Raw genomic sequence first — 14,791 nt, 5'->3', positions numbered from 1 at the left:
TACCTGTTACTACCCTGCATCTTTAATGTTTTGTGCTTAATTGTTTTGATTGGGAAGCTGTATGATTTTGAAAAATGCAATAGGAGCCATTATGTTATGTCTGCTTTCATATGATCCAACATGGGGAAGTTGCTCTAAAGTCTATCACCTAAACCTATTTATGTTTTTATATTTCAGTAACATAACCCATGGAAAGGAATTCAGGCAACCTAATCCAGGACAGATTTAATGTAAAGGTTACATTAAATGCTTAAATTCCCCTGGCCTTGATGTATGTGTGAAAAGCAAAGCAGCAACTGTAAATTTGGATGTCAGCACAGAAAAGTGCCTTAAGGAGGCAAAATCTAACTTCCCATTTATCAAAACATTTTGTGGAAAATCCCTCTAACATAAAGAAAAGAAAAGAAAAAATATATGTACACACACACATACCGGCCACATTATTAGGTACACTTGTGCAACCTAATGCAATCCAATACAACAGCTCAGCCATAAATTCTTTATTCATGAAGATTATACATTTTAGTTTTTGTTGACATTGTCAGAAAGGTGATAATTCTACTTTATGTTTATTATTGAGGTTCTAGTGGTTGGTGGTGCTGTACTGGGGTGCATTATATTGAATGTTGTTCCTAATATTTGTCAACAAAAATAACAATGTCAATGTCAACAAAAACTGAAAATGCATAAGCTTCACAAATATATAATTTATGGCAGAGCTGTTGTATTGGATTACATTAGATTGCACAGGTGTACCTAATGAAGTGGCCGGTGAGTGTATATGATGCCCTCTGGTGTTCCACAAGTTTAATTACATGAAGATGCGATTGAGAGAAAAGAGTTTTATTTTCAAACTGAGCAAGGACAATCTGTTTTCAACCCCTCTCATTAAGAAATAACCTTCACAAGATCCCCTGATAACCTTAGGTAGATTTTACTTTACACTTTTTCAAAAATATAATTCTTTTCTTACACATCGCTAAAACAAAAACTAGGAGGCTGATATGATGAGACAACACTACATTTTGTAAGAAGAAAATATTGCATAACACTGTACATCCAAATATGTTTTACCCACAGATGCACAGATGATAGAAGAAAGCAATAGGCACTACAAAAACACCACAACAACAACCACAGCAAACTCAAAAATAATTACATTCAAGTCAAAGTAAGATCAAATCCAATTTTAAAATAAATTCGCAAATAAAAACCACACATTCGATGCTCACTTAAACGTCAGAGAGCAATGGATTTGCAACAATCATCAACACTGTGCGTTTGTTTATGGAGTATGTATGGTAACTTTTAGCTGCAGATTCGGTGAACTTTTTACAAAAGACTGTTGTGCAAAAAAAAAAAAAAAGGAATCAGAAAGATTGTACTACGCCCTGAAACATTTGTACTAACTCATGTATAGGTTGTAAAAATACACTGCCCTGAAATGTTGAGTAACAGAATAAAACATTTTAACTGACTATGATTTATAGTTCATGATATAAATACATGATAGCAGGCTATTGCATTGCACATGCTTATAAAACAATAATTCAACTTAAAATGTGACACTCACAGCTCCAAATGGAAAAGGGGAGTTTGAAATAAAAACCTGATTAAATTGGTCAAACTAAAACAAACATATGTATATAATATTGAAGAGGGTGTTATTTCTGTAGAAAAAACCTGAGTGCAGGCCCTGAATATACCATAATGAGTCCTCTTTTTTGAAACTTTGAAATCATTTCTTTTTGGTGTTTAATTCTTCAAACAGAATTAATGATTTTTAATTGTGCTGTGCTAATCAACACACTTGCCTTGTAGAAAAATATAATTTTCATTCAACACTATCTCATCTACCAAATATGTAACAGAGGGCTATTGGCTCATTTCCTCTTACTTAAAAAGCTGAATTTTGGCTTTCTTTTGTCCATTTACACTAGCCCAGTTCACTTCTCTGGAGCTGCCGCCTTCACCATCCTCGCCTTCATTGTTGTTGGACCAGCTGGCTTTCAGAGGGGTCAGCTCAGGTGCTATTATGTCTCCATCCTGTGTGTGAATAGAAACATCAGACATTGGTATTAACAACAGTGCTGAGTGTGCAAAGTGAGATACAGTTCATTACTGAAGTATGGGACTTGACTCCACTAACTCCAAATTTAAATTCACAGAGGGATCTCAGGAACAGTCCTTGCTGCAGGTTCCAAATGAAACGTGTAACTAGTGTCTGGTCATATCCGTTCGATACCTTTAAACATTTTTCCAGATTTTACTGTGGTATACAGTATTAATGGTGAATTTTAAAAACAATGTTGTATAAAGAAAGGACAGATTCGAACCACTAAATGCTAAAGATCCTCAAGAGGGTGTCAGCACTTCACTGTAACCTTTATACAAATGTTTTATAAGAAAAACTTAGTGATTTAACAATTACATTCTCTGAATAACATCAACAGACAACATTTTGTCATCTTACTTTAAATTTTTTCCTTCAGGTTCTTCACAACACACAAGTTCCTATTTTAAAGTTTTTACAAACATTTATTACGGGTTGTGGCAGCATTGGGCTCATCCCTGCAGCGGTTTGATTGGTTCTGAGATGGACATGTTAATTCTCTAATCTTAGGAGGAGCAATCATATTATGGTACTGAAAATGACACAAACATACAAACATACATTTTGTACATCTAAATAACCTAAAAAAACATGCTTCTCCTACCACGAAGCAATTCTTTAATGTTCTGAAATGTTACCACACAAGATGCGAACAACACGCAGATCTGCTCATTACACTGCCTCACAGCACCACTAGTAGACAACATTTACCATTAATTTGTCTGCCAAACCAAAAAGCCCCACATCCAGTGTAACATTACTGTCATATACATATAATTCTTTGCACTGTAGCATATAAATCTTACCTGGGGCTTTGAGAAGTTCTTGTCCATGCACCACTGGACAAAGTGCTTCTTGGCCACCTCCAGACTCTTGTCATCCGTCTTCTTACAGTAAACCCTGATGAGCTGCTCTGCAAAGCGCTCAGGAAGAAGTTTAGACACCTGACAAGAATGACAGCAGCACAGATTTTATTTTGAGACATACATTTAAGATAAGGACAGTGAAAATAATGTAATTATATATGTGTAAGTGGCTAATGAAAATAAAGATTAAGATTTAAATTCTGTGTTTCTTGCTTCAGTTCTGACCTGGTTCTTGCGGATCTGGATGGCTGTGGTTAGGTCATTCTTGCAATAGAAACGCACATTGTTGATGGGGTTCTTCTCCTTCATCCCATAGTCCAGAAAAATGACCTAAAGGAGGAAGTGGGAAGGGAAGTTATTAGATTAACAAGTGCAATAGGCACAAAAAAGGGAAACTACTAGCTTATAAATCTAATGATAATTCACAGTAAAAAGGGGTTTCCCCACTTCAGAGCTATGAGCAAATGGACTCTATGAGATTAATCGTAATTAGATAATACTCACATTAACTAGAAAGTCCTCTGGCCGCAGATCGACATCCTGGGCGCCACTCTGAGGGATGGATTGAGCCAAATCTGCTTCCCATCTGTGAATCTCCTCCTAATGGAGGAGAGAGACAGAAGTTGAGGAGTCAAGAGATATTACTTATTTCAACTTGGCAGGACAGTTAAGTTAGAGTTGACCCTTGGGATTTGATCACACTAGTATCATATCTTCATATAAAACAAAACACAAAAATCATGAAGTAGATTCTACATAGTGCACTTGAAATGTGAGAACAAAGTGAATGCAGTCAATTTATAATGATAAAGAAAAATGTTCAACCATGAACATGATCACAATGTCTACTATTTTTGGTGCAGCAAACAAGTTTCATCAAAACAAACAATAGATCTGAAATTATTAGTCGATTAAACATTTGACAGAAAATTAATTGTCAACAAATTTCATAATCAGTTTATAGTTAAAATAATTTATCAAGCAAAAATGCTAAACATTTGCTGGTTCCAGATTCTCAAAAGTGATGAAAAGATGCTCTGAAATGAGTAGCTTTGAGTTTCAATCAGAAAAAACAAGACATTTGAAGGATCATCTCTGGATCTGGAACATTGCAAATCTTAAGCTGCTGCCTTACACAACAACTGAAAACCACCTACGAATACATTGCAAGAACAGGTACCAATCACACACAAAAAACAGCACTGAAACAAACAGCACAATTAGCTCCTAAAAGAAAACATTTTCAACGGATTACTCACTCAAAAACTGCTGTAAATAAACCTACCTCTACCAGTCTTACAAAAGTTGAACAAATTGAGTGGGACTACCATAGATTTACAGTACAACAAAATGAAGACATGAGCACAAACCTTGGTGACACTCATGGATTTGTCTGCTTGGGTTTGGCCCAGACACTTGTAGAGGCGCCGACAGATGATGTTGCGCAGGATCTGCCTTGCCTCAGCCAGCTCCAAGGAGGACGAGTTGAGTATTTGTTCAAACACATGATCTACAGAACAGACAGAGTGGAAAGCAGGTCAGATAGAGCAAACAAAAAGACACCAGAGTTATTAATTCATGCATTTAATTTCCTTATTTCAAACTGTGATAAAACTCAGAAAATAGTCGGACAGTTTGAACAATCTACCATGTTATTTAAAGATGGCACAGATGGGGTATCTTGGCTATCTCCTCCGTGTATTTTAATGCTCTAAAAACACAAGGTTACAGCACACAACAGTATCTACAGACCTGTCAGCTTGGTGTAGGCCTCCATATCATCTATTGCTGTAGAGAGAGTGAACATCTTCCCTCCTGAGCCTTCAATCTGGATGTGCTTATCTGCTTTTAAAAAGGCCTCTGTGACCCTGGATAAACACATCAACATATTATCACTTTTGAGAAGCAAAGACAACAAGCCACATCAAACCAAGTAGTTACTCACATGGTTTCTATGATGTTTCCCACTTTGTGCTGGTAGGCTCTCCTGTGGAGACAGTTCCTTGTGTGGAACATGTCATACAGATTGCCCACCTCCTGTTGACAGGATTATCTATAGTTTAGTCACAACTAATCATGACTATTTTAAAAACTGATCAAAAAGCAGATGTTAAAAAGTAAGCACCTTGTCTCTAGTGCAGATGTGCTTCTGCCCGTCCACCTCACACACCCTGGCAAACTTTAGGAAGCGGCGATAGTCAAAGTTGTTCTGGATGCCCAGGTGGTAGCAGTCCCTGAGAGGAGACAAAGTGAGGAAATGCAGTATGTGAAGAAATAAGTGATGACAACTACACAGAAAGTATGAATATTCAAAATTTGATTTGGAAAATTAATGTTAATTAAACAAACTAACAGATTAATAAGCCTCACCTGGCAAAGTAGTCCCACTTGTCCACATCAATGCCATTTCTTTTGTTGGCCACAATTTCATAGAGGAAGGACTTGTCCTCTGGTCGGCCTTTATACGGCCACTGTGAAAATGATGGCACAATAATGGCATCAGACACTGGCTACTGTAGAATGATATTGACTGATTTCACACTCTTTCACACTGGCAGTTACCTTCTTGCCTTGAGCGGCATTAGTATCCAAAGGTCCCGCAATCTGCTCCTTGATGAAGTCCAGGTCCTCAGGCAGCACCAGGCCATGTTGCTCCATCACCGGCTTCAGGCAATTATCATTCACCAGGTAGTCAAACATGGCTAGAGAGGCAGTCTCATGCTGCATCATACACAAACTCATTATATTAATATGAGAGTAGTCACAATTTGAAAATGAAAGTACAATGACTCACTGCACAAATACAAATAACTTATCTGCTAAAAGATAACAGGATACAAAAGTGTGCCTAACAGTTCTTATCAGTGAACCTTATCAGTCTCAACACCACAGTCACTGTCTTAGCCCTCAACTGTCATGCTTACAAGTCATATGACGTTAAATGCTTTGTGCAGTAGCCTTAGTTGTCTGTCTGTCTGTCTGACTTTCTCTCGCTGGGTGTATGTGAGTGGGTGTGTTGCACAGACACACAGTATGTCTGGGTATGTTTGTGTGGGTGGGTGGGCAGGGGATGAGTTATTTTTATGAATTTGTGTTATGTTGTTGTTATGTTATATCCTATGAATGTATTTGTGTGTGTGTGTGTGTGTGTGTGTGTGTGTGTGTGTGTGTGTGTGTGTGTGAATACATGTGTCTAGGTCATTCACTGTCCCTCAGGTTGTGGCATGTTGATACATATTGGGCAGTAAGATATGCTCTGTCTCCTTCTCCTAGGAGTATTTTTAATTTTGAGAGGTCATTAAGCTCTTTGAAATCTGAAATTACAGAGCTGAACTTGTTGAAGTAAATGTTCCTAATTTCACTGAATGTTTTACATTGTAGTAGGAAGTGCATCTGTCTCAAACTCGTCTGTTGAACAGTGACCACATATTCTGTTTTCTTTTGGTTGCTGTGACTTTTTGTGGTGTCCTTTTTTCCAGTTTGGTCAGTGAACCTGTACTTGGATCTGTCTCTTTCCATCTCTCACAGTAGAGAGATATTCTGCCAATTCATAATCTCTTTTTTGGACCAGATAACATTCTAATCTACTTTGGCTTTTAGTTTCCTCTTTCCAATGTTCCAAATAGGTTTCTTTACATTGTGTTATAATTTGGTTTACTCTGATTGGTGTTTGGAAAGCAGTGTCGGTATAAAACTGGTCAATGTCTGTCTGAGAGGGGGCAGTTAGTCTCAGCACCAACTGATGTAGGTGACTCTTTTCTGGGCTCAGCTTTTGGGCTTGGAAGGCTTTGTAATGGAAGGTATCCTGAGGGGTGGATTTAAGATGATTAAAAAGTTTGAGTGCTCTCTTTTGAATATTAATTATCAGTGGGTATCTGCCTAATTCTGCTCTACATGCATTCGTGAACATTTTTCTTTGTACGTGTAAAATGTATCTGCAGAATTCTGCATGTGAAGACTCTGTTGGATGTTTGTTCCAATGGGTATAGCTATCATGACTGAGTGGACCCCATACTTCACTACCATACAGTGCAATGGGAGGGATGGCACTATCAAATATTTTAAAAGGGAATTTGTAAATTATAAAAGTTTCTCTTGATTGTGTTTAGCGCCCTTCAAGCTTTTTCTTTTATTGCATTCACTGCCATGTTGAAACTCCCTGATGCTGGTATGGTTATACCAAGGTAGGTATAACTCATACTATGTTCAATGATATGATTATTTATAGTAAACTGGTATTTGTTCTCCTGACATTTGGGGCATTTTTAAAAAATCATGACATTAGTTTTCTTCATATTTATTGCCAGGGCCCAGTTCTGACAGTACTTTTCTACTATGTCAAGCTGTGGCTGTAGTCCCTGTTCATTTTAGTGAGAAATCTTTATTATTTTCTCCCACTAAAATAGTGCAGCTAACCAACGGAGGCTGGTAGCAAGTTGAGGCAACAAAGTCCAAAATGTAAAGTTTGTACAGAAATACAGTTTATTTTTATGGATTTTATTGATGCCGAATTGACAAGAAGACTGTCGACATACAACACTTTTTATCTTGTGTTTCTGGAGTTATGTGTTTTTGCAGACATCTAAGGAATTGTTAAGGTCATATTTATTAAAGGGAGTTTGGCGAAATATGTTCAGTTCAATTCAGACTGCTACTATGTATATGTTTAATGTCACCACTACAGAAACTACGGATGCACGGTATTATTGGCATGTCATCGGTATCGGCTGATAAAAGCTCTAAAATGAAATATCGGCATCAGCGAATTCTGCTGATTATGAGAGGCCAATACATCGATACTTCTCCTCCGCTGCCTGCCTGTGCTTCCCATTGGTGGACTGTGTCACTCTGACGGTCCCAGTGCTTCCTCCGCATGCTCCACTTCACTCAGCTGCCTGTCAGACCCGCTGCTTCTTCTAGTCTACACTCCAGAGGCACCCGCTGCTTCTTCCCACTTTAACCTGAATAACAAACCGGGGCTCGATGTGGTTGGATCCACATAGAGAGACGGGGCTAACATTAGCTCAGAGGCTAGCGGAGTGTTAAGCGCAGCATGACCGGAGGGAAGCGCAGCCAGCTAGCCTCCCAGCTAACATTAGCCCCGTCTCTCTATGTGGATCCAACCGGAGCACCGAGCCCTGGTTTGTTATTCAGGTTAAAGTGGGAAGAAGCAGCGGGTCTGACTGGCAGCTGAGTGAAGTGGAGCCTGCGGAGGAAGCACTGGGACCGTCAGGGAAAAACAGTCCGTCGAGGAGTTGCTATGTTCCGCTGCACAGATAGGAAACACCTCGGCTTACAGGATGTACCAGTCTGTTTGGAATAAAAAAACTTCTTTTTGGTTTATAACGGCGTTTGGCAACCAGCGTATTAGGTGCATTACCGCCACCTTCTGCTCCGGAGTGTGGACCAGAGATTAAATCCTACACATTAATCCTGTCTGTCTAATAAACTCAAAGAAAACCCTACTGCTCCACCCACTTGGGGGGGTTCATTAAAGTTTTAATGCTGAGCTCCTGAACTCCAGTCTTCCTAAATTCTTCCTTTATATATTGATTTTCTTGATCATACTTAGTACAATCTATGCTTGCATGCATAATAGTCTCATCAGCCAACTGGAAAAAAATATGTGCATATATCGGTATCGGCAATCGGCCACAATGAGTTGGCATATTGGGCATCGGCAAAAAATCCAATATCGTGCATCCCTAACAGAAACACTTGTGAAAGAGAAATTTCCCTTGTGCAAATAGTCATGCCAGTGTCAGCACAAAAGACAGTACACAGGAGAGTTCATTAAATAATAAGCAGTGTACAGTCATTGTAGAAACAGCACACAGGTGGGTTAATTATTAAAGAATCAAGGACTCATGGTATTTGATTGTTTGCTTATGATGTGTGATTAAAGGCCAGCAGGCCATATTTTTATTTTTGATATTAGGGAAGTTTGAGACACCGTTATTTTTAGACCGAATGAACTTGGTCAAAAGCTAGGTGGAGCCCATAATAGGCCCCACAACAAGAGGAGTTATGAAAAGTATACAAAATGATGTTTCAAGATTTTGCATTAGGTCTTTCATCCTGGGATCGAAGCCTCGGTTTGCTCTGTATTACACTTGATGCACAGTAAACCTATTCACATTGAACTCTGCCAATTTCAAGTGTTTTTCTTTGAGTCTGAATCTACCTGAGTTTTTTGAGTTTCAAGTGTTGTGGGAGATTTTCCACCACACAATAGCTAACTGCTTAAGTATCATAAGGTTGTCTGACGTTGACTGCTGTTAGTTATTGGTTTGATTAATGCTTTACAGCCTAATAATGTGTGTTTGTATTGATTACTGACGGTAGCTGACTGTGCTCAGTTTCTAACTGCAGTATGCATTAAATGGTTGCCCTCTGTATGCATGTTTTTAAATTACTTTCCAAAAATGATGTGCTTGATGGTGTTATTAATGACTCCTGATGAAACTTGAAAGCGCAGTATTCCTTTTTTCCTTTAGCTTCCCGTTTTATAAGTCACATGAACATTTATTCACCCAGAAAAAAAACTAATATTAACTCTGTATAATTTGACTTCCTTTCTGTCAGCTGCTGTGTGTCTGCAGTGTATTTAATGGTTTTTCACACATAATTTCAGGCCAGTTGGAGGAATTAAACGTGTGACTTTCTGCCTTTGCATAATCCTCCAGGCTGCTGCTGTTTCGATTCTATTTCATGCAGTTTGTAGGGTTTCCAAACAGAAATACTGCAACATCCAGCAGTTGAAAGTGCTGTGTCCAGATAGTTAATGGTTGAAGATGGTTTCTGTGGGCAGAAACCACAGTGTAGCTGTTTTAAAGTTGTAAAAATTCAAGTACAGGATGACACCTTTTGACATGTGATTGTCTTAGCTGATATGATCTAAGAAACATTAACTCAAATATATTTTTATTTGTTAAACAGTAGTTTAGTTTAGTTGTTAAACAAAAATGAGTTAATCAGCATATAGGGTCTGTTGTTTCTTTTCACAGTTGTTGTTGTTGTTCAGTTATAACTGAATTAATTCCTTAATTGATTAATTTATATTTTCTTTTGGCTCGTGATTCAAAACGAACCACTACACACACAAGGGCAGCTTCTGTTTCTGCTCCACTGTTCAACAGTTTTTCTTCTTGTAAAGTTACAGCAGGAGCAGGATGGGCAATAATCTCAAAAGGAATCTAGTTGTAGTCTTGTAAATAGTGAACCTGCACGATCCCCAGTCTTTGCAAAATCTTGTCTGTGACTAAAAACAGATTGTCTTTAGATGTGTGAGGGTGTCAAACTTTAGTCTTTTCAAAGTCTTCTAGTGTATGGTGGATATTAGGAGTTCTTTTTTAAATTTTTTTTTAACTCAGATTCACCTCACACAGTATCTTTGCTTCACCTTCAATTTTCTCACCCCCTCCTGGGGGGGCATTTGACTTTGTCCTGCTGAATGTCCACATTTATTACTGACCATATCCTGTAATTTCCCTTTGGTTAAAATCCGATCCAGAACAATGAGTTAAATTACCAAGTAACACAGTAAATGTATCATTCCCCACCTCCCCCTGTAATGTTAATCCAGTCTGAATGGAGTTTAGAGAGAGCTCAAGGCCTTTTCCACTTACTTCTCAAAATAGCCGACCCAAAAACAGTCTGCTTTTCTAGACAGTCAGTCATTATCATTTGGTCTGACTTTTTGCAGTCAGTAGCTTAGTTTGAGAACACTGGTGGGGAAGTTATGCTCTTTTGAAACCACAACAACAATCTGAGCTTTTAAACAATTGTTCTTCATGGTAATGTGGTTCAACTGATGCATGTCTGCAGTAATTTGTTGCAGTTGTAGATCGATGGGTGTTAACAGGCTGCCTTTTCACATGATAAAAAGCAGATGTAGATAATCTGCCTTTGCAACAAATAACTCAGTTGAATATTGAGTATTGAATAATGAATATTTTTAGTTTGGCCCACTGATGAACAAACCAGCACTGTATTGTACTGGCTCTTAGTGTGGGTTTAAACTAATTTGTTGTCCTAACTGTGTTATCACTAATGCTACAATATATGTGACCTGGGATGTCTCCCTCAATGCAGCTGCTGGTCTTGTTTTCAGAAACAGAACAGAAATAGAAATCAAAGTTTCTTACCTTCCAGGTAATTTCTGGACGTGCTTTGGGGATGAACATGCCATCAAACATGTGAGAAAATGGCCCATGTCCTGGATGTTGAGGAAAAAACAAACATTGCACATATATTTGAGTTCCTAAAAATAGTACACAATAAATATAGTTTCACTTTCATTCTCACTCATGTCTACTCCTTGTTACTGATAGGATGTGTGAACCACTCACCAAGATCATGGCAGAGCCCGGCAATCTGCACACAAAGAGCATCTCTGCGAGAAATGAGGAGTTCTGGCTGCTTCTCATTCAGAGCTTGTACAAGTCGTCCTGCTAAGTAACCCACTCTACCAGCACACAACAAAACAATTAATTCCATACTAGATATGCAATGACAATACCACAAAACATGACAAATAAATGATTATATAAATAAATACACACATGTTGCTTTATGTAACATTGGGTGATACAGTTTCAATGTGGTTCAGACAGTTAATTCAAAAAACTTACATTTAAAAGTTTTTATGTGGAATTTGCCTGACAATATAATAAAATATAAATAACAATATCGTTTGGAATTACAATCAAAGTTAGCAGCAGTTAAATGGGAGAAGGTGAAAGAAAGGCATTTTTCTACTCCATTAACTCCACTTCTGCTGTTTGACCATCCTGCTCCAAACATGGGAATTAACATTAGTGTTTGATACGTCACACCCTTCTCACTAAGTTCACGCACTTAATTTTCTGCCAGGCCAATCCATATCTCTCAACATCACATTGCCAATAATCTTTTTCTCTCTGACTACAGTATGACAGGCAGCATTTCTGTTCCTAGGAGGGCAGGGGAGGTTGTTTTTACCCTTAGAGCTGCACTCATGGGGGTGGTTCTCATGTGGCCTGGTCCACGGGATGTTATATTAATGTTGCGTTACGATGGCAGTGTTGTATAAAACAACACTGCAGGCATCTTCAAAATGTAAGTCCCATTTAAAAAGATTATTGAGAGAGGACATTGCATTTCTGTTTGTCAATTTGATGACTGTGAGTCTTCTCTGAGTTTTACTGCCCTTAAGATGTGACTATGGTTTTATTGCTTTACACATGTATTTAACAGCCATGCAATGTTGACTCATGATAAACCCAACTTAATATACATGACACCTGAATAAAAAACAGGAATACATACCCGATGCAGTGTTCAAAGCGGTTGTGGGATGCTCCAGGGAAAACAAAGTAGGTCGCTCCAAGCTGCTTGATGTTTCGTAGTCTCTGGAACTGAGGCGTGTCAATGATTTTGATTAGGAGTGGGTGTAACTCCACATGGCCGTGGATGGGATCATTAAACACCTGGCGGGAGACAGGACAACGAGCTGCTATGAGAACACAAAAGAGACTTACTTAATCTTTCATAATCAAAACAGAAAAGTGCCAAAATATCCAGTATTTGTGTTTATGTATAGATAACAGGGTGATTTGATTTTTTTGTTCCTTACCACAACACTAGTAACCCACAATAAAATAGTAATAATAAACTTCATTTATAGTTTACATTTCTAAAAAAAATGTTATTTACAAAATAAAAAGACTATAAAATACAGAATTACACAAGACAACCTGAAAACAAAGCAGTTAAAAATGACTGGGTGCAAAATCGGATAAAATAGAAGAGAGTAGAATTAACTAAAATGTGAGCTTTGTGATAAAAGTGTGATTGGAAAAGTTATGTAACAGAGGATGAGCAGATTTTCTCATGCAAATTGTTCCAGAGTCTCTGGGCCCTGACGGAGAAGACTTGCTCATCCTGTTTAGCCTTTACTCTTGGATGGCCACGCAGCCACGGGCCACTGCTAAAAGATCTCAGACTACTGTACCTGAAGGCTCACACAGTTCAGTAATGTAGCCAAGGCCAGTCTGTGCAATGCTTTGAAAAACCAAAAACAATTTGCAAACAAACAGGCAGTTAGTGTTAAGAGGCTAAAACAGGTTTAAAGTGATCCCATCTCTTCGTTCAAGTTAAAAGATGTGATCTTGTACAGGCTGTTGCTTGCCTATAGCTTTTAGGCAGGTGCACATGTGTTTTAGCTAGTAACAGCTCATTAAAGCTTCCAACTTGCTAAGATGTCACTCAAAGCCCCAGAAAGTTTACCTCCAGGAATCTAGGGAGTAGTCTTTCTACATTTCACACTACACAATCATCCCCTTTAATAATTCTTTCCAGCCATTTGTCATGTTTTGAGAACAGAGAATAAAGAGGCACAGTTCACTGACGCTGCTATCTTTTCACACTTCCTTACTGTTTATCCTACAAGCTCATTTTCTTCGTTCTGTTATGTCTATATTTCTTATCTCTAAAGCCTTGAAAGTGAAGCACTGTGATGTAGTTGTTACCTTGCTTGGCTCCGCTTCTACCTGCCACAGCTTCCTGAGGCTGTGCAGGATCTGTAGGCGATCACCAAGATACCTAGACAGAATAAAATAGAAAAGGGAGAGGAGGGGGGAGGATGAGATGTGAAGCATCAAAGTAAACAAGGGGGTCATTTGGCCATTATTTGGCAGTATCGGTAGTGCTTCAGCCTCAGGGGGAAGTGGTTTTGGTCACATTTCCTCCTCCCCACAAGTGCTCAGGACATTTTTTTTTAGAAATCCCACAACTCGGTTTGACACTTACTGTATACCAATCTTTTCCAGGTCAGCATCCTTGAGATATCTCAGCCCCACACCAGTGATCTTTTGCTCTACATAACATAAAAGAACAAACATAAGTTTTAATGATAAATATCATGTCACAGCAACGTGCAGCGTTAACACTGAGCAGCTTTCAACTGACTAGCTGTATTTAGGCCTACTGTAAAATGTAAATCTGAGCATTAAAAGTATAGAAACCATGAAACCAACCTCTAAATTTATCCTCCCATTCTCCGAGACCCTCTCTTCGCAGATACTGACACGTTTCCTCCACTCCCCATCGCGTGTAGTCCGAGTCCAGCAGAGGGACAACGGACACTCTCTTCTCCGGTGTTTTGAAGCTGTTACCGGCGCTCAAAACAGCCTCTAACGGTCGTTTCCGACTGTCCATGTTGACCCTACAAACAGGCGGTAATTCAAGACTAATCAGAAGAGTTCAAGCCAGCAAAATTACACCAGATAATGTTGCACACGTTGACTGCAACAGCTGATCTGGCTGCTCTGCAAAGAAGACACTCTGGCGGTGAAAAATACCCGGGTTTTGTCTCCGCGCCGGGTGCGTCAAGCTTAACCGACACACGAGCTGCTTTCCGGAAGTGTTTTCAAAACACGAGTCAATTGAAACCACGCTTTATGTCACTGTGCTGTTCAACTGAATAAAACCCGGGCTGGAGCGTTGATATAATGTTGTAGTTCAGTTACATTTATGTTATGTTCAGTAATATATCCCGCATGGACATTAAACGTTATATTAACGTGACCTCATAATCTAATATGGCGCTTTACATGATGATGATGATGATGGTTATGAATTGCAAACTGCATACACTGTTTACTCCTGGTCAATATTTCTTACATTTCATCTCATTCTCTTCTATGAAATATTTAAAATGTAAATCTGTTGCAGCTCTTCTTAGAATTTATTTTACATATTTTTTTAAAAAATTGTGCATATAATATAATTTGTGAATATTTTTGACTGTTATGTCATGCAGGGCTTTTAC

General features: G+C 38.6%; 1 protein-coding gene across 1 annotated transcript; it reads right to left on the bottom strand.

Annotated features, from left to right (window-relative positions):
* Positions 1-827: 827 nt before the first annotated feature.
* Positions 828-14,338, bottom strand: samhd1 (SAM domain and HD domain 1). Its single transcript, XM_044351879.1, has 16 exons — positions 13,998-14,338; positions 13,771-13,837; positions 13,491-13,563; positions 12,289-12,449; positions 11,331-11,446; positions 11,127-11,197; positions 5,542-5,700; positions 5,350-5,450; positions 5,105-5,213; positions 4,925-5,016; positions 4,732-4,847; positions 4,350-4,489; positions 3,484-3,579; positions 3,205-3,309; positions 2,920-3,057; positions 828-2,046 (listed from the first exon to the last, which is right to left on the bottom strand). Exons 1-16 carry the CDS (start codon positions 14,176-14,178, stop codon positions 1,894-1,896), a joined length of 1,878 nt encoding a protein of 625 aa, XP_044207814.1. The 5' UTR covers positions 14,179-14,338; the 3' UTR covers positions 828-1,893.
* Between the last annotated feature and the right edge of the window lie 453 nt (positions 14,339-14,791).

Source organism: Thunnus albacares, chromosome 5, assembly GCF_914725855.1.
Source record: "Thunnus albacares chromosome 5, fThuAlb1.1, whole genome shotgun sequence".
Lineage (NCBI taxonomy): Eukaryota > Metazoa > Chordata > Actinopteri > Scombriformes > Scombridae > Thunnus > Thunnus albacares.
This window is presented reverse-complemented; position numbering and strand designations above follow the sequence as displayed.

Excerpts from the sequence above, each read along its gene's own strand:
- samhd1 (XM_044351879.1), bottom strand. The coding sequence starts at position 14,178 with ATGGACAGTCGGAAACGACCGTTAGAGGCTGTTTTGAGCGCCGGTAAC. Across the intron at positions 12,450-13,490 it reads TAGAAGCGGAGCCAAGCAAG|GTGTTTAATGATCCCATCCA; the intron begins GTAACAACTACA and ends GTCTCCCGCCAG. Across the intron at positions 4,490-4,731 it reads GGCCTACACCAAGCTGACAG|ATCATGTGTTTGAACAAATA; the intron begins GTCTGTAGATAC and ends TCTGTTCTGTAG.